Source organism: Atractosteus spatula, chromosome 13 (genome assembly GCF_055471065.1).
Source record: "Atractosteus spatula isolate fAtrSpa1 chromosome 13, fAtrSpa1.hap1, whole genome shotgun sequence".
NCBI lineage: Eukaryota > Metazoa > Chordata > Actinopteri > Semionotiformes > Lepisosteidae > Atractosteus > Atractosteus spatula.
This window is the reverse complement of record NC_142718.1, coordinates 27,335,805-27,363,346: the sequence shown is the minus strand read 5'-3', so window position 1 is coordinate 27,363,346 and position 27,542 is coordinate 27,335,805. Positions and strand designations below refer to the sequence as shown.

Sequence of the window (27,542 nt, the reverse complement as noted above, 5' to 3'; positions counted from 1 at the left end):
TGAAAGCACCGTATTTGTGCTCAGTCTAAAAGGTTCCTGCTTTGTCCTGAAATTTCTGGGTAATTGCTGCCTCTCAGATTCGAATGCTTTTTTCTTCCTCTGTTCTTTGAAAACGGTGCTTTCTCTGTTAACAAGAAGTTCCTCCATCACAAGCTAAAAACATCTGACACGAAATGTTTTCCATCCAAAAGACATATACAGTACTGTATAACATCTGCTTCCCATCGGTCTTACGTAGCACAAAATTTAAACCATGGTTAGCGTGGTGTGCCGAGCACTGTATGCATATTAGTGCAATCTTTCCATATTATTTTAATATAACACAAAGCATTTAGCATATTCAGAAGATACTAATAGACCCTTTGTCTTATTTTGAAGGCAAATCATTTTTAAATAACTATTTCCTTTTACACAATTCAAGGTCATTCTGCACATCTACTGTAAATTGTACATTGGCAGTTAAATTACTTAGTAATGTATGGATTCGCCCCATACGTTCCTTTACAGTCTGTCTTTAGCACAAGTCTCTTTCACTTCCCAAACCTCTGAATAAGGGCTTATGCTATATTACATTTTTTTTAAATCATAAGATCCGGTAACAATACAATCCCAGCTTACTCAGCCCTTTTCTAACCCTTTAACTAAGACTGCAAATTTCCCTTCAATAAGGGAAATTCTAAACAAATAATTCCAAATGTTTTATGCTTTTCTGTTGTTGTTTGCCCAGTGGTTTACAATATTGTGACTGGAAATGATTTTGAAATTTAAGAATGGACTATAAAATTAGATGTTTGCAATTAATTTCACTTCAAGAGTAAGTCCTTTCATTGCTGGTTTGATCTGTAATAAGTTCAACCGAAGAAAGACTTGACCGAAACCAGGCTCTTCAACAGAATACAATGGGAGGGCTCAAAAACATGCTTGGATCATAGTATTAGAATGTAAAGTTCACTTTGAAGCAAAGCCATTCAGACTGGATGAAAAATGTTAGTAAAAATGAAACCCGTAAAAATAAGAACAAGCCAAACACTATTTTCGCACAAATGCAACCAAAGAAGTCAGAAATTACCTTTGTATAAATCTTCTACTCCACTCAGAAGTAATTTACATTCTTTCAAAGAAATCCTTGGTCTCCTTTAAAATATCAGAGCTATAGCTGGTACAGTTGCCATTCACTCTTGGGATCACACGCTCATTACTTATGTGTGCACAAAAACAAGCATTGAAAAGGTATTAGAGTATTAGTGTACAGCAACAAGTTTATGAGATATTGGTATTTGTGTGCTTTTTATAACTATGATTCAACTCTGATATTGATCATTTTAAACTTAGTCTTTGCTTTTAATAATTGAACATTATCTTTCCATAATGCAATAATCAGAATCAGCTGAATCTGCATATCATGTATATCATCCTGAAGGATCTTGAACTGCTTTAAATATAGAGACTCTATATGTCTCTATAATTGAAGAGAGAGGTGATAAAAGAGACCAATTGTATCAGCTACTGAAGGTCAGTGCTACTCTGGGTGATGCAGAGAAACCATTGTGCACAAGCAAAGGGGAAATATAGGGATTCCAAGTTGTGTAAGCCCAGAGTCGAGTTTAGCCAGGTCACACCCTTTTCAGGCAGTGCCACAGAATTTTTAATGACCAAGCAGGCGGGAGATTGCTTTAATGTCTCAGTCAAAATATGGCACCTGTTATAGCAGAGTGTCCCCTCAAATATGGGGTACAGGTTATGGAATTTCTGTGGCAGAGAAGAGCACTTCCTGACCTGTCACCACTACTGAGAGCAGTAACCTGGAGTCTGCCTTGGAGGTGTCCCATCACATCCCAGTGCTGACCCGTGCCTATGGTCTTGTGGAGCATATGTGATGACGAGATAAGGCTAGGCTTTGGTGTTGTTGCTGCTGTTCTGTGTTGAAGTTTTGGCGTTTCATTAATTTCTTTGCATTGAAGCATACCTGCAAATAAGCGTTGCACTTGTGCATATGACAAATAAACCAAACTGAGCTGTCGAGGTATTTTTTTCGTCATCAAAAACACATTAAGATGCAGTGGGGCTAATGAATTTGCATTTTTTTTTAATTCTATATGCCATTATGCAATTTGTCCTAACTCCCATTCTTTATAAAGGGTTTAAAAATCCTCATACGCTACAATTGTGGAAAAAATAATCTCATTCAGGCTTCCTTAAAATAATATTTACGGTACATCGTTGATCAATGACGGTGTAGCACCAACTACGGGTGAAATCGCGGTACACGCCAGGGGGATAAGGTTGAGGCTCCACGATCCCAGCATTCCCTCGGTCCTCAATCCGAGTGCCACGTAACAAGAGACCTGCCTGGCTGCTGCTGACGGAGAAGTTGGCTTCTACGCTGCGAGCAGTCAGGATCCGAGGAGGATTACATCTGTGCTATAAACATTCAGGAATCCGGGAGGCATGGGGGGATCGCAGAGTGTTGAGATACCCGGCGGAGGTTCCGAGGGTTACCACGTTCTCAGAGTATGCGATTTGCTTTTTTCCAAAAGATAAGATCTGAAGCCTAGGTTGGAGGAAGTTTGCACGACCCCGTCCTCCACTGCAGTAGAAATAGGCAGAGCCACCAACCCGAGGCCCTGGATGTTGCTGCGGCCTAGTAGAAAAAGAGAGTAGCCCGGCGCCCAGGTCTTCATTTCACCACGTTATCGTTGAGGGTAATTTTGATTATTTAGTGAGAATAATACAGTGGATTTAGAAAATGCACATTTAATTAATGGTCGTTATTAATTCCTTTGCACTGCTAATACTTTTTTTGTGGGTTGTACTCTATCTGAAACGTACGCAGCCATTAGAGAAAATATCCTTGCATATTTCTGTCATTTTGGAATACTGTCTGGTACATATAAATAAACTTCACAGGAACTATTGTGTACTTAGGCGTGCATTTTCGGAGAACTGTTCGTGTAATGCATATGATAGAGGATGTAATACCGTAGAGTGCAGTGGACGGGTGTAATGTCATAATGTACAACAAAATATATAAAAATCCAAAACGGTACTTCAGTGTTTTGTTTTTTAATTGCGCGTGATTTACTCACGCACCGTGTTTAAAGTCAGTCATCTGTTGACCGACATGCAACACCTGTAAAACCGGACAATGAACGTGCTAAATAAAACTATTTTTTAAGCATGCAGGAAGGTATCGAGAGAAGGTGGTTATGCCTCTAGTTGTTTTAGCTTTTAACTACTCATATGTGATCTCATCAGTTCTGTTTTTTTATTTTGATTTAGAATTAGGATCTAATTCGTCCTGTAGAGCCTCCCAAATTCTAGTAAAGTACTACGCAGCAAAAAAAAAAATGAAATTCAGTGAACTAACGTAAAAAGAAAGCTCGTGATAGGATAATGTCGAAAAAATGTAACTGAAAGTGACAAAAAAAATTGGTTTACTACTAAAAGCCTTTTCTTAAAGTTCTACACTTGCGCCCGTGAAATCGGATAAAGTCAAAATAATTTGCTTGCTTTGCGACGAGTTGAGTGAGTTTTCTGGTACTGAAACGAAGCGGACTCAATGTCAGTTTTGCCTTGTGGTGAATAGAAGTTTGAATGTATGCAATGAAACATAGGTACTACTTCCAGGGGACATCATTTATAAGGAGACGGGAGTCTAGCAATTGTTTTCATGTAGCTTTTGTAATGGTTAGCTGTAACGCATAGATGAGCACTGGGTGGGGTTTTTCCCAGTGGTCAAAAAGCACTCTGCGTAAAATAACCACTTTTCATCTTTATTCATAAGCTCACTTAATCAAGGCCTATCCCATTGTGTGTTAAACTGGCATTGAAAATGAGTGTACTGTTGTGAAACACGTTTATTAGAGATGGTAGAGGTGATGTCTGGCACTAGATTTGAGCACTTCAAATCTGTAATCAAATGTCAAATTACTCAGCATCCCTGTGCCTATTGTACACACAATGCTTGATGAAGGTGGGGTTAGCAACACAACTTAAAGTGCCTCACGCTTTTGGTATGTTTCTGCATACCAGTCTGTAGGTCTGACTCTTGAGTGTCTGTGAGAGAGAAGATTAAAAGCAAACTTCATCTGAAGCCGCCTGTATTTGTGTAATTTAGCTTTTCTGTGCAAGTTCAAGCCAGATCCGCTGGTGTGCTTTTAGAAGAAAGTGCCCAGACGGCAGCTCACTCAAGTTTCACCATCCAGGTTGTCTAGTTCTCTTTTCATACGAAGGCAAATGAGAGAGGACTAATATTGTATAGAGAGGAGGCAACACCCCCTGTAGAAGATACTGTATATGAATTTCTAACTCCTTTAGAGCTCATAATGTGTACAGCCCATGATCACAGCTGTCTCTGGGAACATGAAAGTTTCTTAAAGAAGCATGATAAATGTATAACAGGTTGAGAACCAGTGTGTAAGATAAGATTCTTTTTCAGATAAGAAAGAACTTGTGAAATCAGCTGGTTGTTTTTTCAAATGTCCAGTGATATTTGCTACAACAGGGCCTGTTTGAAGAGAAACAGTCATGTCTTTAGAGGCAGAAAATCGAAGGTCCTGGATTTTAATTGGTTTATTCTTGTTCATTGAGCACTGAGATACCTGGGTCTATCCTAGCCTTAAAGACACTTAACTGAAAAGCCAAATAGTTTAAAATGATTAAAATTAGCCAAGCCACTGTGGTCTTTATGGAGCTGGCGTTAAGAGAACCTAGGGCTGCTTGTATTTCCAAATAGAACCTGTTTAAATTATTTTCTGTTTTCTTGAATTAAAATTTAAAATAAAAGACACTTAAAAATCTCAAGATCTAAGTGTCCTATTGTAGGTACTGTAAGTTTAATAATTAAACTTTCAATATTTTATCATATTGAAATAGCTATTTCAAATTAATTGCTATGCATGAAAGACAAGTGAAAAGTGAACCTAATTTGTATGCAATTTCTACTAATTAAAATAGCAATTTATTTTAGTAGGAAACTTAGTCACTTGAAAATTTGTGATATGTGAGGTTTTTTTTTTTTTACTTTTTAATGGGTACACAGGAAGTTTAACTTAATTTTATGATTGATATGTGGTGGTTGCTGCTGATATAGCCTACTTTCTGAAGATAATTATAGTGAAAATTAAAACGGTAGTCCTGGGTATGTAGTCCATTGAAGTTGTAGAAGACTTTTCACTAAGAATCTTACCATCTGAAGTGTTCTTTATAGCATTGTATTATTTTAAATTCTACTTTAAAGCACTGTGTTTCCTCCATATGCTGAAAATGAGTATTTTGATGCTTATACTCTTAAGACAGGCATTGAATGAGGCTTGCGTCTTAATAATAACCATGTAAAATACTTAGAAAGTTGTGCTGTCTCAAGTGCATCCAAAGGTTTCACCTGTCTACTAAAATGAATGTGCTTGCTATATGGGTGGGAAACTAATTATTTAACTATTATTTAATTGCATTGTAATGACTGTAAAGCTTTGAGGACATTAGAAATAGGGCACTTTGTTACCATTTTTCTGTTGTTGTTTTTCAGGTGCAGGAGAATTCTCCAGGACACAGGGCAGGACTTGAACCATTCTTTGACTTCATTGTTTCCATTAATAATACAAGATTGGTGAGTTTGTACAACTGAGCATTTTCTCTTTTATGGAGTCCTCTTCAGTCTGCTTTTTCATTCTGTTATTTTTCTGTTTTACATAGAAACGTTGCTGTTGCCTAAATAGGTGTAATTGCTCTGTTAATTGTAATGCCTCCTTTACTGATTGTATAACAAATGTGAATTTGGGCCACCTTTGAAGTTGATCTTAAACCTGTTAGGGAACCTGTGAGTTGCACCACAGTTGGCGCCATTCTGGCCTTGTAAAACCAGTAAGTCTAGCCTTTTAGTGTATAAAAGGATGATGGATAATCCTTGGTTTTTAAAAGTTTAGGCTTGGTCTAATCCAAGTCAAGATAATGAAAGTAATCTTGGTAAACAGGGCTTGTAGGGAAGGCAGCTGTGGATATTACAGGTTTCTCCATGATTTGGCCATCTCAAGACAAACAGCCCGGAGTCTTAACACATGACTCTAGGCTATTGCTGATAAGCCTACACTGCTGTTTCAAGTGACGATGTGACAGAGAGCATGAGCAGATAGCAGTGATTGTCACGACCCCTTTAAAACGCCAAGAAAACCATTAGCTTTGATCGATAATGTTGTCTGTTGGAGTAGAATAAGCTTTTACAGGCAAGTAAAGTTCTCTATCATATCGTTTCAACTAGAAAATAAGTTAGAACGAGGCAAAGGCCTTTATTTTTCAGTAGCGAGGTGGAATTTGTTTTACAGTCCCTAGAAATAGTTTTCTTCTCTGTAGAGTGAAGTTTCTAAAAATTGCACTTTTGAAGTTCAGTTGCAGAAATATCTTTAATTAGGTGAAAGTGCCCAAGGAGGCAGTATAGATTTAGAGATTTGTCAGAACATTGACATTAGATCCTTGAACACTTTTTTGCATTTTGCATAAGTGTATTCTAATGAAAATATGTATGCATTTTAATTAATTTGACTTTGCAAGCACTGTTTTAATGAGTGAGTTGTCTACTCTAGGTACTCTGCACATCCTGTTTTGCCTTTAACATTGGTCCAAGCCACAACACTGTGAACATCTCGGCAGATTTGTTTGCTTTAATAATGTACAAGAGACCAGTTCTGATAGATGGATACTTTATTGATCCTGTGAGGGAAATTGCAGACTTTTTATAGACTAAATTGTATAGACTTAAATTTGAAGGGATATACGTACCCCTGCTCCTAAAAATGAAAGGTTCAGAAAGGTAGTGTTTCACAGGTTTACTCAGCTTGTTTTTTAGGAAGACTTAAACATTCCAAATATTCCTTTTAAATACATTCTTTACACAAAATGACACACTTACTATTCTATTCACTCACTAAGTTTTTTTTAAAAAGAAATTCAAGTGACCTATTCCAGTTAGGAATCCCAACTGTTCTTTCATCATTTGAGAAACAAATGTGGAGCAGTATTGCTACAGAAAAATGTGGAGCAGAAGATATATATAAAGGTAGTTAGTACTGAATGGGCCTATGTGTTGTTCAGCATTTTATTTATTCTGTTCAGAGTCTGCACCTTTTATAGAATGATAAATGCTCCGCAAGTAAGAAATGCAATTTCTTGTCTGTTACATGTGAGAAGTTCACGTGAGACATTTACAGGTCGTGCTATATGGTTTCCATTAACGTTTTGCGTTGCTTTGCTTCCAATGGTTTTCTTGCAGAATAAAGACAATGACACCCTGAAAGATCTTCTGAAAGCAAATGTCGAGAAGCCGGTGAAAATGCTGGTATACAGCAGCAAGACGCTTGAACTAAGAGAGACCACAGTCACCCCCAGCAACATGTGGGGTGGGCAGGGCCTGCTCGGAGTCAGCATACGCTTCTGCAGCTTTGAGGGTGCCAATGAAAACGTCTGGCATGTGCTAGTAAGTATTCTGACTGGCGGTGAAGAACAGATTCCGACTCTAGATGACTTTTCAGGCAAACCAAGTTTCAGACATTACCAGCAGCGTTGGTAAATTGACCAGTAGTTGCTTTGGCTGATCTTCAGGCTCGTCGATTGTTTGGAGATGTCTTAAGTCACGACCATGACAATTTCTCTGTGAAAAGAACAACTGATTTTTTTTCCGTGGCTCTTTTTTGTTTCTGATGTGTTTTAGTTGTGAGATTTTGAATGAATGATTTAATTAAATGAAACACATAAGAGGTTACAAATGAGATTAGGACTTTCATCTAGTCATTTCTTGACTGAAGCTATTGTATTAGTTCCACAATCCCATAACCAATTTCCTGTTTTTCTTATAGTATCAGTTTGCTGAATCTGAATTAATAATAAAAAGGATAAAATATAGGATGTTTTTAAAGAGAAGCATACCAGGTCTGTACCTTGGGTGTAGTGACCTGAATTACTGGAAACCCCAAATTTTGCAAACTTACTATCACACCCCCTTTAGTTTTCATGTACTTGAAATTTTCAGCAATAGCAATATGCACACAGAATCTGATTTCAAGTAAAGCATGCAGGTTGCAAATTAGGAATAATTTCATAGGTGTTATCTATAATTATTTTTGTACATTGCACTCAATTTGGAGTTGCGAATGTGTTTACATCTTGGCTTACGATAAGAAACCCTGCATATGCACATGGGGACAAAGAGGAAGTGTAGTCAAGCTGTTCATTTTTTAACATGTTATAGGCCATTCAGACACATACAGCTAGTGACATGATTCGGGCTTGACCCAATGATGATGAATTGCTGGGCTCAATCTGTGCTCTGGCAAGAGTCCTTAAATGGCTGAACCACTCAGGAACCCCTGGAAAGTATATCATCAGATGCATAGATTAGTTGATGCTACCCAACCCTTCAACGAATTCTTGATGAGCCTTGTGTACAAGCGTCACTAGGTAATAAACGTGGAATTTAAATATTGTGGGCATTGTAATATTATTAGAGTTACAAGTAACTAACAGCACAAATGACAACAAAACTATACCTTGCAGTCATTATTTTATGTATTAAAATGCATATGAACATGAGAGGTTGTAAACGAGAGGTCATTTTGCTCACTTGATTGTTGGTAGGTCATTAAAGTCATTTTCTCTTAATATCTTTAATTTGTCCCATTTGTGTCTGTTGGGTTTATTTAATGTAGTAATAATAATAATAATGTTGATAATGATAATGTTGCTTTATTAGCCCTATACAATTTTTTGCATTAGGAATTCGTCTTTTTGCATACCCCAGCTTGCTCTCCATGAGACACAGACACACAGACAGGGAGAGAAGCTTGGGGTCAGAGCGCAGGGTTAGCAATTAAACAGCATAAGGTGTTAGCCCAGCTCTCTGACAGTTCTTTTTGGTGCTCAGTCATAGCTTTTGTCATAATTGTGGTCTCACAATATTTTCTATACTGGTATGATATTTTCTGACGTAATGCTCTTATTTTTTCACAGATTTATAGGTTATATATAATGAAATAATATGGATTATTATGTTCTGTTCACTAGCGATGTATGTACAGTTAATGTGTGTGTGTGTAGCAGTGGAGTTTGAAGAAAAGTGTTAATGTTAGGCACTGGGATCCCTGCGGTTGTTCTCCCACTTTTTCAAAATCCTTCCTCAAAACAAAACCCAAAATGGGACTCATGATAGTCTAATGTGCAAGATATTTGGACTCCAGCCTTGATCAAACGAACCGCGTCATGGGCTAATTGCACCATCTGTTTAATTTACTGTTGTTGCTTATAAATATTTGGCTATCAGCCTGCATCCAGCTTTGAGGAAGAAAAACAAAGCTTGCCTATAAATCGGCATGCTTCACGTTGGATAAAAATGTCTTCGCTGCTCTTTGTATTCTACCATAATTGCTTGAGACAAAACTTGGGTACTTTACGTTCTCTAAAGTTTTCTTTTTTTGTTACCAGGAAGTGGAGCCAAATTCCCCTGCTGCCCTAGCAGGCCTGCGACCTCACACTGATTATATTATCGGGGCAGACACTGTGATGAATGAGGTGCGAAGCAAGTGTTTGGAGACATTTTATTTTATTTTTTTTGTCTGTTGTGTGTACATATGTGTTTGAATGGTACTAGACTCAAGTGAGCATTGGTGTCACCCTCCATGGTGAGAAGTTTTGGTCACATATTGACATAAAAGAGTGTTACACTATACATGTTGGATTTGAAATGAGAATGCTCAGTCATCCTAGCAAGAGGCTTGACATTTCTTGTGAGGCAACTCACAAGCTCATCCAAATTTGGATTTGAATATATATGTATTCCTACAGAAATCTGTAGAAGGCCATTTCCATTATGAGGTGAAGCTGCTCACAGAAGTTGTTGAATTGCAGTAGTTTGCACTATGTATGGAGAAACTTGCAGCTCAATGTAAAAGATCCTCTTCATGAAGGGGATTCTTCATTTTAGAAGGCAAATGCCTTCAATTTAGCTTTTTCTATTTCAACCCATATTTTTAATTAAAATTTTTTTAAACCCTATTAGTTAAATTCACAAATAAGGGAATGCATATGATGTTATAATTGGTGTGATATAGCTGTACTAGGCTAGGTTTTTACCTTTGTTTTTTATTTAAAATGTGGATTCCTTTCTTGTAGTCTGAAGATCTATTCTCGCTCATTGAATCGCATGAAGGAAAAGGCCTGAAACTATACGTATATAACACCGACACGGACAATTGTCGAGAAGTGGTCATCACACCAAACACAGCGTGGGGTGGAGAGGGAAGGTACGAGATACTTTTTTTTACCTCAAAGTAAGTGCAAGTAAGAAATAATGAGGAGATGATAAGCATGTAAATTTTCCTTTTTTTTTAAAGCTTAGGCTGTGGGATTGGCTATGGCTATTTACATAGGATACCCACACGTCCATTTGAAGAGGGGAAGAAGATCAGTTTTCCTGGCCAGATACCTAGTGCACCTGTCAGTCCACTTAAAGATGGCTTTACGGAGGTAAGACCTTCTGCCTTACCGGGAGATTACAAATGTAAACAGACTCCAGGCTCTCCAAAAAACGCTCTCCCCTCTTAAGTTCTGATTTAATATACTAATTGATTTTCTACGTGGCGATTAGAACAATCCTGCAGTTCTGCTAATACATTGAGGCTAAGAGATAATGATGTGTTGCAAGGCACATTAAAAGATGTGCCTTTTAATGCACATAAATTGTTAATATCCAGACTTTCTTCAAGACATTTTTCATGGGATTCAAGTCATTTATGATCATTTTCTGGTTTCTCCCTCACAATGAAGATTGCGCTGCATACTATTTTTATAAGGAGAGGAGTTACAAGACTCGTTACAATGCAGGAAGCACAAAAAACCATGACTTGAAAACAAGATGTTAATTACACCGCTAAGTTTGATGTTGATGACCTTTGCCATTTATCAGCAAAATCCACGTCTATCTTAGGTGCAGCTTTCTGCTGTGAGTCCGCCCCCTGCTGTGTCCTCCGCTCCTGCCGGATTGGAGCAGGGAATGGCAGGCTTGTCCATCAGTCCGGCTCCCCCTGCTGTTCCAAATGTACTCCATACAGGTAACTATGGGCGACATAACTTCTAATTTGTTGTTGAGAAAGATCTCATTGACCTTGGAACATGTTTTTTTTTCACGTGGATTGCTTTGACTGCTGTAGTTCTTTGTAAGGACGGCACAATGATACAGGTGGTTAGCATGGCCGTCCAATGACAGGTATTCTGGAGCTTATTTTGGCTGGATGGTCCTTCTGTGGGGAGTTTGCAAGTTCTTCCATATGCTTTGATTTTCTCTTACAATGCAAATACATCCTGTTTGGGTTAATTGCTGTCTCTAAACTGTCCCAACCCCTTTGTGTGTGTGAATGAATGTATGTGCCCTAAGACAGACTGGTATCCAGTCCAGGGTGTGATTCCTTGTCATGGTGTCACGGTTGCCCACTGCAACTCTTTAAGGGTGATTTAAGTGCTGAAAATGGATGTGTGAATGGCTGCTCTTTGTATTTTAAAGGTCACCATACAAAGCGTTCTAACCGATTTTGAAAAATTGTGAAATGCCTGAAGTACAAGAACTTGATGATGATGATGCTATCACATATCTTGCCTTCTCATGAGGTGTTGTAACTACCCCTAAATAATTGTGGGTCCCTTGAGCCAATCAAGAAATTGATCTAGCTATCGTCTTTGAAAAGAATATTGTGATATGTAGTTTCAAGTACAGTTTTCACATAAAATAAAATGCTGATATCCGCTGCTCTAAAATGCATTAGTAAAAAAGTGTGTTACAAGATGTCATTTCTGTCAAGTCTAATTTGCAGTTTTCATCAATGGGTGTTTAACCGTCCGCTGTTATGGGGTCTTATTAATTTTCTTTATGCTAGCAAAGCACTCTGAACCTATATTCAAGGCTGATGTATTGCAGAGGAACCCTTAGTAAACAAAATAATCCTTTGAAGTTGCTGCCTTGCTGTTGGCGCTATCTGTGGACATAGGTATATAGAAAATGCTTAGTCATTTTAGTAGGAAGTTGGATTTGCATAATATAGTAAAATTCATGGGGTCTGACTCTTTATTTGTGGTTTTGTCATATTCTTTGCCTATAGGTTTGGTTCGCTAAAAGCTTTGCATTTTGCAAGTTCTAGATGACATCATGTTATCGCTATGTTTTCAAAATGACAGCAGATGTTTCACTGTTTTCTTCTTCAAGGAGTCCCAACTGTTCCACTGTTGCCTCCTCAAACCAGTGTCTCCGGGAGTGCAGTGCCATCAGTTAATCCAGCTGCCACATTACCTGGTGAGTTTGTCTTTTAAAGTTGGTATTATAGGAGCTTAAACTTTTTAGGCATTCTGTTTTCAAGAAATTAAATTAATAAGATGATCTCGTTTTCAACGGGAACACTTTCATTGTGCAGACATCCATTTTCTATCCTCTTTATCCAATGATTTCATTTTCTTGTACTTGCAGGTTTGATGCCCTTACCAGCAGGTCTACAGACGATACCCAATTTGTCAAACTTGAATATCACTCTACCAAATTTGACTCCAGTGTCCTTACCAGGAGTCTCTGGTGGCAATCCTCCAACAACAGGTAGGTTTAAAAACTGAGGCTCGAATACACCTTTTAAACCTTTCAGTTTAGTTTTAATGCTGGTGTTACGGTTTAAATTATTCAGATAATAAAGATTCTGTATACATTGAGTGAATAAAATCATGATAAAGGTTATAATATTTCACAAACAGTATGACTATATACAGATACCCACATTTCAGGGAAACAATGCCCTAGAATAATACCAGCAGTGACAGGAAGAATATTGAAAAAAGAAGTATTTGACATCACGCTTCAAGATCTGATTACGCAATGTCCATTTAGAGCTCACGCAGTATCAGAAGTCTTTCCGTTTTTTATTTGTTTTTTTAATTTAATTTTGTGCATTATATAAGTTGTATATTTGGCAGCAGCAAGTGACAGGAAAAAAATGAGTGAGGAAACTCATCAAAGCTTTTCATATAGTCATTTACAGGAAGAAAGCTTCAGTTAGAAATACCAAATACGTCAGTGAAAAGTACCCATGGTTCATTAAGTGCATCAGGAAACCTCCTCTCCAGCTGTAGTTTTCATAGAGAATGGAGGACATGAGCTGCTTTTATTTTTCAAGAGGGGTTTCAGAGTTTATAGAGATGACTTCTGAAGACATGGTTCAGGGAAACTGCTGTTCTGTTTTCCAAAGCTAAATTTAATATAACTACGCGTTTTACTGCTTTCAATCTTCTTCAGCTGCAGTACATACAAAAGATAAGCTAGTTTATGCAAAAAATAGATTTTATAACAGCATATTGAAATGTACCATATTGTCTTTTCAGAAACACTACTTGTGTTACTCAGCAATGTTTTGATCTGTAAAATGGTCGTCAGATTTTATCATGTACTACTCCCTTGAAAATTCATTAACAAGTTCAAGTTTTCTTCTAAAATGTTTCAGATTGATACAAAAATGCATTTTCTAATTGTAATTTCACCTTCATATTCTAAAACTGCAGGGCTCTTTTGACAAACTGCAGCTTGCTTCAACAGTTGAATATCGCCTGTATTCTGAGTATCGTGAGGGTATCTCAAGGAAGTAAACTATAAGGCCTTTTGTGTTAAGGGTCTCACATGTACTTGTATATTGATTTTTAGCAGAAACCTTTAATCTGATGCTTTGGTGAAAAATGTTAAAATGTACAATTGGATGCTTTGGTAGAATAGGAAATCTTTTTCTTCTTTATTGAGGTTGTATTCAGCCAATGTTTAAATTGGATTTTGGGAGCACTAGTTCACACCCAAGATGGCATGGTGGCACAATGGTTAGCATTGCTGCCTGGCAGCGCTGGGGCTCTGGGTTCAATTCCTGGGGTGCTATCTGCGTGGAGTTTGTATGTTCTCCCTGTGTTCGTGTGAAATTTCCTTTTGGTGCTCCAGTTTCCTCCCACAGTTCTAAAAACATACTGGTAGGGTAAATTGACTTCTGGTAAGGTTGGCCCTGGTATGAGTGCGTATGTCTGTCTGCCCTGCAATGGACTGGCATCCTGTCCAGGGTGTATCCTGCATTGTGTCCATTGCTTGGGACGGACAGACTCTGGCTCCCCCATGACCTTGTGTTGAAAATGGATATGATAGTTCCCAAAGTGATTTTACTGTGATCATTGTATTTGATAGGCAAGGTAATGTGTGTACATTGTGATCGTCCCAGTGTGTGCCGTACATTATGCTGTGCTTGTTTATTTTTGCAATGGAAGGTGCAATAAATTAACTCATCCCTTCTCCACAATATCTTTTTTTTATAGGATTTGCACCACTCGCTCAACTGCCACCATTAAACCTGCCTGGAATAGCTTCCCTTCCAATGCCTACTGTATTTCCGACTCAGTTGCCCCTGGTCCCAGGTGTAACAACCCTTCCCTCTGACTTCACCCCCCCTACGGTTTCTATTTCTGCTACTGCAGCAGCCACAGTAGAACAAACTCCAGCTCTCATCTTGGACGCAACCTCAGTTTCCAAGACCCCAGTTAGCACAGCAATGACAGAGACATCGGTAACCAGTGAAATGCACTCTTCTGAGACTACAGACGCACAAGTTTCTTCTGAGTCCTCCTAACGATAAGCGCCACACAGGGCCGGGTTGTGTTTATTTATTTAGCCACAAGCGAGATCCTGAAACTCTCAAGATTGTACAGTGTAAGAGCAGCCAGATGGGATTTGGATTAATCTCATAAATTGTGGAGAGAGTAAGAATGGCTAAGATCCAAAAGGTAAAATGAAAGATAATGAATGCACAAGTATGTTCAAGGAAGCCTCCAGTATATGTTCCTTTACAGCATAGATGTAGGTATATATTTCCTCACAGATTTATTTTAATTTTATCTTTTCCATTCTGCCCCTAAGACTGTTCCATTCTTTAACAATATTTTGGTGGAAGATTCCTGTCTGGTGGTAATATACACATTTTTGTTCAAATGGATCGTAAAAATTTTATTGCTTTTTTGCTTTTCCAACATGGTTTTTATTATTTGGCATGTACATCATGTATCTCCATGTACAGTTCAATTTCAGTCTGTCTTTTTATTCAATAAAAACAAGACCGTTTCCTGTAGCTGCTGTGTTTCAGCAATCCAGTGTGAATTGGTTTGGAAGAGTAGAAAACTAAACAAAACTGCTGTATAGGTTGAAGCCAGAAGGTGGCACTGTAAGGCTACCGGTCATAAAAATAAAAAATGTTCACATACTCAAGCAATAAAATAATGGAATTTTACATTGTACCTGTTCAGCATTCATATTTCAGTTTAACTTTATTTCTGTTCTGGTTTTGATTATATGGTTGACTATACAACTTCTTGAATCCACTGGGTATCTTTAACATTTTAAAAATCTTTCTGTGCTGAGAGGATATTTAATGGTTTTATATCAAGTGATGTGAGCAGTCCTAGGCCACACATATGTAGCCAGTTACACTAAATTATATAATTAATTATATTACATTTTTTAGATTTTTTTATTTTAGGTTATTTTATTCTTCATTTTAAAAGTTACATATTTTTTGCATTTTTTTGATGGAGGAAGAGTGAAGAATAATGAAGTGAAGTTGATTCTTTTCATCTGAATTCTATTTTTATTCTGGTTGTTACCTGCTGTCCACAAGCATGAAGCAGTTTCTGATATCTGCTGCAAATGTTTTTGTGAGGACTTGAAATGTAACAAAGAGGAAGTTAGATGGTAAGCATGCCAGTCTTCCACTCATGGTTTTTCAGAAAAAAAGAATGTGGGATACGTCTTTGCAGCTTTCAGGACGCGTCCTGGAACATTATTCTTAAGAAGCTCTGTGTGGTAAGTATTCAGAAGAGTTTCTTACCGAGCTAGATTAATAAGAGCTGACAAAAGACTCGAGGAACAAAGTGCTGTTCTGCAACTTGTGCTCAACCGATTTCATTGTTCTTGGAATACATTCAAATCAAGAGGTACGGATGTCGCACGTTGTGACATTAGATACTAGAAAATAAGAGTAGCGAATACATTTCCAAGGCGGGTTTTTTTTTCCTTCTACCGATGCTTCCTCTCTTGTCCAGTTTGCCTACAGCAGCCTTGTAGTTTTAACGGGCAGAATCTGCCCTGGCTTTTACTAGTAACGATTCAGTCTCGTTAAATTTAATTGTAAAGATAAATCGCCCTGCAAATAACTGCGTCCTGGCAGAAATCGTATCTTAATTTAGTCAATTCCATTTAGCCAACTTTGACCAATTGTGCGATGTATCAATGTTCTTATTTTAAATTTAAGCATGCTGTAAGTTGACATTTTCCTGGATGTTTTGAAAGCATCACCAATTGGTTGTGAACTGCACTTACAGATGTTTAAGTTCGCGAGGCCATTAATATGTAAACCCCATTGAGGTTTATTAAAATGGTTTAACAAAAATATTGACTAGGTTAAAAAGATGGGATGATCCTTCCGATTCTTAAATATCAACAACTGCGGTCTAAATATTTTGCTCTTTCCATCTGTATTCGACCTGTAATCCACCCGTATTACTGCACTTTCACTGGGAAGGCAAACTTGTTTTGATATGTGTATTATACCTGTGTCAATCAAGCCGGTATTCAGTTAAATACAAAATATACAGTACTGCTAAAAACCTCAATTCGCCTGTAATACCTTCTTAATACAACAGGTGTATGACGGTTCCTTTCCTCCCTTTCTGATGATGATACTAGTACTGCTAGCAGGACAGTCTGGACGCTTTAAAATATGGCCGAGTGCAGTTGTAACTGCCCGCTTAAGTTAACGTTAACTCCAAGACGATTACCTGAGCGAGAAAAACACCCTTTCCCTTTCGAAACATCGGCTGAAATGTCTCATCATGGACTCTGCGAATGGAGAAAATCGCTAGATACGGAGGAAAACATCTCCCAAAACAAACGCACAGGTAGAAAACCGCTTGTGTTTTCTTGGCTCACGTCACATGGAATCATCAAGGCTTCGTTTTAGTTTAATGTAATTTACGAGAAGCTATTGTTGCGAAGCCAGGTTTTTCAAAAAATGTTTTTAAAGAATATAGTCGTACAGAATAGATCCCTATTTGTATAAAACATCTAATATTAAACACATTTCCCTATAAATAATGTGATTGCTGCGCGGAATCATAAGTATTTTAAGCAAATAAACATAAAATAACATATCCTCGTGAAAAACGTAGCAATGAATGAAGTGCGTCGTTTTTTTTCCCGATAGCTGCAATAGGTCTTAACGCTGAGCATACCTTACTGGTAGCGCACACGTAGGTGAGGAGAGGAGACCATTTGGTAAATAATTGATCCAAAGATCTCATCCAGAGGTTTCCTAGAAAGAAGACACAGTGTTGGCTTTACTAAACTAAACTGGGTGCAGGGTAGCTTGTTCCACACCCCAAAAGCCCTTTGGGTAACGGTTTGTTTCACTGTTTACCCTGAAGCAGTCCTTTGAACAGGGAAATAAGAGGTATGACAGATGAAATACCACTGGCAAAAACAGAGAGGATAGAATGAGAAAAGAGATATTGCTAGGAAATGCTGGGAGTATAATCTTGATAATCTCCCTGTTTAATATAATAATCATAAATTAAAGAAACAATATAGTAGGGGTTGCTGACCCTGGTGCTGCACAGTTACTATACAGCAGGCCTTATCTCACTTTTATTGTCATTGTTAATTATCTCTTACTCCATAAGCCACAGCTACGCACATTTGTCCCAGCTGGGCATTCCACAGAAGCTATCGGAGTGAAGTTAATGGTAACTTAATGGTAGAAGAGCAGTGCCCCACCTCAGATTTGAACATACAGTACAACTTTCCAGTTGTGAGTCTAGAGTCCGTAATTATAACTAAGTTTTGATGAAAATCGTAAATGTATTAGTTCAACTAAGCCTACTATACCTGTAGTGCTCTCTTCAAAATTAATTGAAGTGATTACTTGGCATAAGTTGTAAAAATGAAATCCTTCCTAATCTTTAGAAATGTAATAGTTTAAGAGGGAATGAAGAGGCCTACTGGATCATCTTTCCAGGAACAGCATTGCCCACATTGCCCTTAGAGCAGGCCTGAAGTCCAAGTCATGCAGAATGCATTGGTTTATTTTGTGGGGGGGTACTATGCAGGTCAGAAGTTGTTCATTCAATTTATTCAATTGACTCACTTAATTAAAATCAAATAATACCTAAATCAAATAATTCAATTAATTCCTCAGTCGTTTACAATAGTTAACACCTGAAGGACAGTAACACAAAAAAAATCAATTGTAGCTAGCAGAAAATGAGCAACATTTAGATGTTTTCTATTTTTGAACTTCTGCTACTAGAATCAATGTTTTTTCCTCACACGATGATGGCTTCCAGTTTTGTACTTTTGAAGTATTCTCAAATTTAGACATCTTTTTATATAACCATCATAACCATCATTGTCAATACTCCTATGAGTTTTCACATAACCAATCTCCATTGATTATGTGCAAAATGAGTCTGATGTATCCAGTTAAGTGTTTTATACAGTTATTATCTTGTTATATATTACTGTGTGTTTCCAGGCTGTGGCTCTGAAGCAGATGGTCTGGAAGAAAATAAGGAGATAGCTTCGAAGGCAGTTCAGTTTGTCATACGTGCTGTGAGAAAAGGAGCTGTTCCCTTGTGCTCTAGTATCGCCGAGCTGCTCCGCGAGATTCAGCGGTAAGACTTAACATTGAGCACCCCGAGAGCTGTGTTGTAAAGAGAGGTCAGTACATGCCATTCACAGGCCAAAGGTCTTCGCATGACTGCAGCAGAAATCGATTTCCCTGAAATGTGGTCACAGGCTGTAGTTGATCTTTCCTCTCTGCAAGAGTGACAAACGGACTTGCCCAGGCCTAAAGTGCCTTTTCAGGAAAGCAGGGTCACAAGCTGCAGGAGGAGAGTTGCAACACATGGGGTAGATGATGTGCTGAGTCAAGGCTGGTCATTACTGGTGAAAGATTAGCACTGCTGCTTCTTCAATTTGCAAACAGCACACACACAGTTAAAAGTACTGAAGTTTTAGTTGATTATTTTAAGTTGGTACCTTGGGAATTTTTTTGTGTATGGTATTTCTTGTCTTAACATCTAATTTTTGCATCCTGATCAAATCAGCAGATTATCTGGAATTATTGTGCTCCAGGACTATTTTCTTCAATATCCTTGTGATGTCCTTTACAACACAGGGTTTTGAACCCTGTTCCTGGGTACTTTATCTCATATACTGTCACTCTGGATTCCTCTTTTTTAGGGAACGCTTGGACATGATCAATTTGTTCACAATCCAAATTAAATGCCTGTGATCCACCCTGTCTGTTTTGACAACTAATTGGTAACTGGTAAAGCCAAAACACGCATGTAAAAATGAGTACTGTATTTTAATTTAATGTCTCTGCTAAGGAAATTCCTGCCTTGTGAAGCTCTTGTCATAATGTTTAGTGGCTTAGTTATTGTTTAAAACTAGAATTGAGTAGACAGACACAAGTTACTTGTTTGAATGGACCTAATTCGTGTTTTAAGAAATGTAATATATGATCTTAATCTTTTCTTGGATCCAAATGTTAAATTGAGAAGCCTGCACAAAAAAAGCTTTATTCCTCAAAGATCACAATACAAACATTTCTAATATAATTCATGCTAGTACCTTCTATAAACTTTTCATACTCAACGCATTGTGCAAAGTTATCACAATGCATATCATATTTATAGTAAATGAGCAAAAACTATGTATATGATATGCACGTTATAGACAGCCGATATCAGAAGATTGTACACACCATGTTTTGTCACTGATAATTTTATTCAGAATCACTGTGAATGCTTTTTATCATTCTTTTCTTTCATGCTGTGCTGTAGTTATACAGATGTTTCTTATACTTACAGCAAATCCAAGCTATAATTTCATTGAAGTATGAATATGCGTGCCTTTTCTTGGGGACCTGATTATGAGCAAGAGTTTGTATTGATTACGAGCAAGAGCTGTTATCTTGAACCTGCGGCAAACTTTCACAGTTATTATTGTAATTTTCCTGAAGGCTTGAATGATAGAAAAACAAGAGAGAGGCAAATGCAATCTAAGTGAAACAATGCTGGTTTTGTTCCCTGAAGGAAAAGTCTCCTTCAAAACATTTTTGATGTTTGAGTGTGTTGGTGCTTAAATGAGACTGCAGAGATGTGCCTAATGTTGCTAGACAAGTTGTAAAGATACAGTCAGTGATAAGAACTTTCTCCTACTTCACTTAGTGTTTTTCTAATCACTCTGACAACTGTGAGCTGGTGCCGCCTCCTGCTGTGCTCTTCTACTGAACATTAACTCCCCTTCCATGTCAAAAGTAATTGGAAACGAAAAACAAATTAACATTTCAGACTAGCAACAATCAGATGTATCTTCACTTAGATGTTCAGAAGCCTTAATGGTTGAACATGTCGATTATTAGTTTTCTATGTCCTGGGCAGTTTTGTACTCAGCATGTTTAGGAGCCATAATAGCAAGTAAAGCTTTTCCCTTGTAGGGAGAGGGGATTATTAACATTAGCATTGGGTTAATTCTTCAGAAGGCAAGAGAATGTCAAAACCAAGGTTTCGGGTGAAGAGTAACTTTTTTAAAAACTAGTTAAAACTGTCATGGATGCAAGAATTGAGTTCTAAAATTGTGTAAGAGATAATAAAACAGATAAAATAATATCTATATAAAATATCAGATAATAAAACAGAAAATAAAACAAACTTTTATTTAATAACAATTGCCTGTTTTTCACAACAGCTTTCAACATTTATTTAAATAGTGCTGTTGTGAATCCTAACTTGGAGTCACCAGTCAATTTCATATGAAGGCCCTTTGCATGCCTTTCTGTGTGACTTCATTCGAAGAATTTACACAATTTTGCAGATAAAAAGGTATGTCTCCTAGGGCTTTTGGCTTAGTAACTTGGTAGGTAATTGATAAGTGCCCTTTTTGATCATTTTCCCACATTGTCTAGACTGAGGATGAAAAGTTTAAATATCAAAATAAATACCTATTTTTCATAGTTTCTTCAAGATCTGTATTCCCCATTTTCTATGTAAAGTTTACATGTGCCAATAATTGTTCATGATACTTTGCTTTTGTTTGCTTTAAATGCAATCTACCAAGTGTTTGTCCAGTCTTGAATTTTGTCTAGGTCTTTTGGAATTTTCTATGCAGCTTCTATGGTGTTTCCTATAATCCTATTTTAGTACAATCTGAAAATCTGACTAGGTTACATCATAGCAGAATCTAAATCATTGATAGAAATTAGGAAGAGAAGTTATTGGGAAAAAAGAGCCCTGAGGTACACTTCTGTTTATATCATCCAAATTTGAGGATTCACCAATACTTCTATCCATTAACCAGTTAATCCAAATACAGGTATTTCCTTGAATACCTACTGCCTGCAATTTGAGAATCCATCTTTTGCAAGGAACATTATCAGAAGCGTTCTGTAAATCTGCAGTAAATACACTTTATCATATATGCTCTTTGCATATCCACTACTGTTGTCGCTTATTTATAGTTCTAACACGTTGGTTTGGCACAATCAGCCTTTTCTAAATCCATTGACCGTTTCCTAGAATTTTATTTCCCTATACAGTCAACTCCAAAATTATTGGCACCCTTGATAAAGATGAGCAAAAAAATAATGAGGTAACAACACAGGTAGTGCTCAAAAATATGGAAAAAACTATATTCTTTTATTCTAATGCAAATGCCATTCTCAAAAAAGTAGGTGTCAAAATTACCTCCGAAGATTCTTATAAATAAAAACATCCAGCCATCATTTTCTAATCTCTTTATCCAGTACAGAGTCGTGGGGGAGCCCTAGCTTATCCCAAAAAGCAGCGGGCACACAGCAGGGCCCTCACACACGTTCAAATCAGGGACAATTTTCCCTGATGCCAGTTACCATTCCAGTATGTCTTTGGACTCTGGGAAGAAACTCACACGAACATGGGGAGAACATACAAGGTCCACAGGCATAGCACCTGAATTCTGGAATTGAACCCAAGGCCACTGTGAGGCAGTTATGGCTAACCACTGAGCTGCTGTGCCGACCCTAGATAAAAATCAAACAAGATTAAATGTGCGTTAGCATTCTGCTTTTATGTTAATCTCAGTCTTACGGAACTAAATTGTGGCCTCCCATGTCTTCCTGTTTCCCCGGGGGATAACAATGAGGTAACACGTATGTCTTTGAATTCCCTTGACATCAGTCACCATGGGGAAATGCAAAGACCTCACAAATGAAAAGACCTCATAAATCAGGAAATGGGTACAAAAAGAAACAGAAAAAAGATACAATATACTGTACTGCTTGACCAATTTGGTCAATACCTGAGAAGCTCAAAACCATTGGAACAGTGGTAAACGTGCCCGGTAGAAGAAACAGTGTGGAGGATAGTTCTTCAGGCAAAGAAAAACCCAAGGGCCACAGCTAGAGAATTACACAACTTGGTTGCATCTTGGGGTCACCAAGTCTCCAGATCTACAATTAGATGCTAGCTCCTTTACAACAGGCTGATTGTAAGGGTTGCTAGGAAAAAATCCTTTGAGACTAACCAATAAACTTAAAAGACGATGCCTTTTAGCAAACCCCCACCACTTTGATTGGAACCTGGTGTTGTGGTGAGATGAAATATTTCTTTGGTCAATGCCATCCCAGGGATGGGGTTAGCATGAAAAGCAGGATGTATAGGCAGAAAAAAACATCACACCTGCTGTAAAATATGGTGGCAAATCTGGGATGTTGTGGGGTCGTATTGCTTCAATTGGTCCTGGAACCCTTGTCGGAGTAATCAAGATGATATCATGAACTCTCCCACGCATCAGGACGTTTTAGTCAAAGGCTAACACAGCCAAAAGTGGATTTTCCACCAAGATAATGACCCCAATAAAACTGCATCTCAGTCCACAGTCAATAGTTGACCTCTGTTGAAAACCTGTGGTTTGAATTGAAAATAAACATTATAGAAAAAGGCTCCGTGCTGTTGTCCTTGCGAGGGAAGGAAGCACAAAGTTCTGAAAACAGAGATGACAATTATTACGGCACTTCATTTATTTTGGAAATAAATTTATAAAGTAGGAAATGTAGAATTTAAGTTGATTTCATTGAATCACTAATAAAGTTAAATACATTTCACATTTTGGAACATTACAATATAGCTCATTACTTGTCTTGTTTATTCTATACAGCATTTCTTGCTCATTTTTAAGCGTGTCAATAATTTTAGAGGTAACTGTAGATGCTCTAGTTTAGCTGTAACAGTTTCTTTTCCATAACTGTAGATGGAATAGAAGGAAGACTCGGGAGCTGGTAATTGCTTGTTTCAGTTTATGGATGGGCTTTTTATGGTTGGTCTGGCTAATGAGTCTGTTTGAAGAGTTAGTTTCCTATGAATTAATATTTTTTTTAAGTATACTTAATATAATCGCACTAGGCCCTGGGAATTTGTTTAAGTGTTTCTATTACCTGTAATAATCCTGATTTGTCTATGCTAATATTAATTAACAAAGAACTCTTTCTTCAGCATGAGAAGAAAGACATATGTCTGTTAAACCTTGTTGTCTTTGCTATTCTTTTGCTGTTGTAAATTTGACCAAAATATTTTCCTTCTCTCTTGACCTATCCCCTTTTTTCTCACCACCTCTTTTCACCTCTGCTTGCAATTCTGAAAGTTCATTTTTGTCACCTGCATTTTGGTCTTATTAGTTCAAATTCTTACTTATTATTTATTTGTAATTGATTTATTAGACCATTTTTTCTTTCCTAACAATAGGTTTTGTAGTGAGTAGTCGTCCATATATTTTTAGATTCTTTTTAGTTTGCTTTGTAAAAATGATTTGTCCTACCCTTGTAGAGGTTGAAAAACATTTTTGAAATCTTTTTAAATTTTCTCTTCAGAGCTGTGAGAGCATTAATATCATACATAGGCCAAAGAATTGATCATCTGAAATATTTTTTATCTTAAACATTTTGATGTAAATGACACGATAAAAATATAACACAAAGACTTCTTGTCAGTTTACAGAGAACCGTAGAAGCTCAGAGCAGATTGATTGCAGAGCTGAAGAACACGTGTTTTGCTTGCAGAGGCCCTGTCTCCACCAGTTGTCATAGCAACACGGCCTACAGCTCCTACAGCCATTCTTCCTCCTCTCTCACCCTCTCCTCTTGCCAGGTTTGTACTCCCTCCAAACACACACTGAGGCAAAGACACTTCCATTAAAATCCCAAGATACAACCTCAGGGATTCCAAAAAGGGATTCCTTTTTCACATCTCTTCAAGATTGGGCAGAGCTTGAACATGAAACATGGAGAAAGATTCTCCCAAGTGATTCTTAAGAAACAGATGCCATGCTTAACCTTGTAAGGATGACCTGTGCAGCTATGTGATCATCGTGTTTCAAAGGTCAATCAACAAAAGATATTGGTCTCAACAGCAGGAATCCCTTGTGAGCAATAACTGTCTGACCACTAGTTCACCTTATAGCAGTTTAATGTTAAAAGAGCATTTATTTTTATACAATGTATTAGTGGAAGCGTACTTCAAGTTCCACTTGTCTGAAGTAGAAGTGAGTCTAGCAATAGAACGGCACTTTTTAAATTATTATAAGTTTTTTTCATCAGGATTTCAGGCCAGAAAAAAATGAAAGCATGCACACTTTTAGATATGTTAAATGTAATATGTATCTCCTTAATTTATACCAACAGACATTTTTCTAACCTTAAGAAAGTAACTGGAAGTTCTTTGTGAAATTGGAATTCGAATTGTTTTGTACCAGTCCTTGATGAGACCATGAGGTCCTTGCTGTGTTTGAGCAGTTATGAAGCTGTGTCTAGCGAAGCACCACTCCCCTGGGGCAGTGGAGAGAGGGTGAAAGGTGTGTGGGGGGGATTTACCACACTGCTACCCCAACAGAACAGGTCTCCTCCCACAAAAGTCTTCTACAGTACCTAGGTTTCAAGGGGAGGGCAACATCTTCTGTAAAGAGCTAAATGAGCACTAAGCCGAAATGTGTCAGCTCATATATTAAAACCTTAACTGGTCTCTCTGTGAAAGTGTATAGTACAAAGCTATTCCACAAGGCATCATATTGGCAATTCATTTTATTATATTTTAGTAAATTGGTCATTGCCTGTTGTTGTACATTCTTTGCGTCAGACGCTATCCCAACATCTTTGCTGGAGTAAGAGTGATGAGATAATATTACACTATTGTACAGTTCAGGACATACTGTTCACTTTAGGCATCAAACTAAAAACTATTCTCTCTTTGCACGCTATTAATTCACAGCCAGTTTAAAAAATACTCATGGTCTGTTATTTCTGCATAAAAAATTCTGTCTTTTTGGAATTGTTCTGATGAGAATTCTGAACAATAAATCATGAGGCAATGCAGCACTGGTAATACGCTTCCCTATTGTGTGACTTCCTGTAGGCTACCTATTAAAAATGCTCTGTCTGATTTATATGCCTCAAAATATGTTCCAAACATTGCTATCATTTTGACAACACTTACTTTAAAGAAACAGATGGTATTTAACCAGTTACAAGGCTGTGCGCACAGCAGGTATTTCTTTCAGTTCCAGAAATAGTTTTAGAATTTTAAATGAAACCTTCCCTGCTAATTCCAGGACGTCCTGTGTTGTTTCTTAGATAATACTGTATTGTTAGTTCTAAAAAATATCATTCTAGATATTCATGTATCGATGGCATAGGTTACAATAAGGAAAACGACCTTACTTTTCCTGTTCTCTGCTGTTTTGTGGTTGTGTGTGGCTCCTCATCCAGCTACAGGAGGGACAGTCTTCCCCGTCCAAACCTGCATCTCAGCGCTCCCACTCTTAGCCTTCCCCACCCTTAATACCCTCCAGGTGACCACAGACCCCCCTGAAAAACTCACACTGCGCAGGAAATGGTACAGCAAGCTTTTTAGCCACTTTGTTCAAATACAACCTCTCAGCATCTGTCCAGTCACAGCAAAGTCCTACTGTATAGTTTCTCTGGACTGTCTCCTGCCATTCCGTTCAATGTAGTTTTTTCCCCTCTTTTTATCCTTGAACTGAATCGATTCGCCATAGAAACGGGAGCCAGACCCTGAGTAATGCAAGCCCCGAAGATTTCTTCTTACAGCCGGAGTCCCTTATAACACTGCTAGCTTCCCTGACCGCAGAGTTGTGTTTCTTTCTTCCAGGCTGTGGATGAGGTTCCTGAAGAGGACTCTGCACTGGAGTTTCCTGGGCGCCAGAGCTCCACCACACAGTCCATTCCCACGTCTCCCAGGCCTCAGAGGAGCGACTCGGATGGATGTGGGCAAGACGGTATGTCATTGCGATGGAAAAGGACGTCTGAAATGTTAAGTCAGATTTATTCCTGTATCAACATTCAGGATTGCTTTTAAGCCACCAACACAGAAGATATGCACACAAAGTACGTCAACTCCACACCGCTCTTGATATAGATACGCAGCCTCAATCTATTAGAAATGAGGAATGTTTGCATTTAATTTGTATTTTTATATTTTTGTTTTCAGATTTAAAGATTCATAAATCTAATAAAAAAGTGGATTACAGATAGTATTCTGTTTTTCATTATATATTGTCTCAACTTTGTTGATTTCTTGTACGATTTCTTTAATATCCCTGCATGCTTAGCTTTTGTCTCTGGGAGAATGTGAATTTCTTTGTTTTATATTAGAAGCAAACCCCTTCTTTTCTTCTATTTTCCTAAGCCATCAAGAAGTGTGGAGGGGACATCATCCCAAGAGAAGGTTTTTGTGACGAAAACATCCAAACATTGAGTAAAAAAACCAAGGTAAGTGAGAAACTCAGATGACAGATACTTTGTTTTTCCCTCTGTTTTCTTCTGTGCTTGCATTTAGATAAATAATCCAAATGAATGTATTTCCATTGTCTGTTTGAGCACATATAATCATGCAGAAATGTAGTTATAACAACTTAGCCATTTTTGTCAATGTGACCTTTACTGGTCTTGTAGGTCTGGTATGGAGAATTTGTCAGATCTTAATATGTACTGGGTACAGGGTCAAAATTAGTATTATATTCTGAGCTGCTGGAAATCTCCATCTCTAAAATAGTAATATCTGAGAACTTGCATTGCAAATTAAAATTAACTTAGAAACTTAATGAATAAATCCATAAAAACGTTTTCTGAATATGCTTGACTTTTGATGGACAGTAGCTGTGGTTAATGATAACTCCCCACAACGTCCGTTTCCAGCCTCCTAAGCCGTTAGGCTCCTCCTGTGAGAGGGCTGCTGGTGGCAGTGGCTCCGGGGGGGAGACAAAGACGGTGAGGGGCCCCGCCAGCAAAGGCCTTCGTCGGACGAGAAACCAGACGGACATCAGCGCGGTGGTCGCCAGCGAGCTTGCACTCACAGCTGCAGCTCGGTGATTCTGCAGCTCAGCTTGGGAGTCGTGCTGCTTA

The 27,542-nt window shown here is 37.9% G+C and overlaps 2 protein-coding genes across 2 annotated transcripts; both read left to right on the top strand.

Moving 5' to 3' along the window:
- Window positions 1-2,246: 2,246 nt before the first annotated feature.
- Window positions 2,247-15,323, top strand: gorasp2 (golgi reassembly stacking protein 2). The gene is made up of 10 exons (XM_088930123.1): window positions 2,247-2,511; window positions 5,528-5,608; window positions 7,265-7,468; window positions 9,469-9,555; window positions 10,156-10,286; window positions 10,377-10,509; window positions 10,970-11,093; window positions 12,239-12,325; window positions 12,497-12,619; window positions 14,359-15,323. The coding sequence occupies exons 1-10, from the start codon at window positions 2,449-2,451 to the stop codon at window positions 14,667-14,669; spliced, it is 1,344 nt and encodes a 447-aa protein (XP_088786249.1). The 5' UTR covers window positions 2,247-2,448; the 3' UTR covers window positions 14,670-15,323.
- Window positions 14,806-27,542, top strand: LOC148821997 (uncharacterized). Its single transcript, XM_088929992.1, has 6 exons — window positions 14,806-14,823; window positions 18,569-18,759; window positions 24,117-24,273; window positions 26,290-26,416; window positions 26,827-26,909; window positions 27,336-27,542. The coding sequence occupies exons 1-6, from the start codon at window positions 14,806-14,808 to the stop codon at window positions 27,507-27,509; spliced, it is 750 nt and encodes a 249-aa protein (XP_088786118.1). The 3' UTR covers window positions 27,510-27,542.

What these genes read in the sequence shown, in the direction of transcription:
- gorasp2 (XM_088930123.1), top strand. Translation starts at nt 2,449, where the DNA reads ATGGGGGGATCGCAGAGTGTTGAGATACCCGGCGGAGGTTCCGAGGGT. An exon ending in CCATTAATAATACAAGATTG is followed by an intron (nt 5,609 to 7,264) that starts GTGAGTTTGTAC and finishes GTTTTCTTGCAG; the next exon opens with AATAAAGACAATGACACCCT. An exon ending in CAGACACTGTGATGAATGAG is followed by an intron (nt 9,556 to 10,155) that starts GTGCGAAGCAAG and finishes CCTTTCTTGTAG; the next exon opens with TCTGAAGATCTATTCTCGCT.
- LOC148821997 (XM_088929992.1), top strand. An exon ending in TCACCCTCTCCTCTTGCCAG is followed by an intron (nt 24,274 to 26,289) that starts GTTTGTACTCCC and finishes TCTTTCTTCCAG; the next exon opens with GCTGTGGATGAGGTTCCTGA. An exon ending in CATTGAGTAAAAAAACCAAG is followed by an intron (nt 26,910 to 27,335) that starts GTAAGTGAGAAA and finishes GTCCGTTTCCAG; the next exon opens with CCTCCTAAGCCGTTAGGCTC.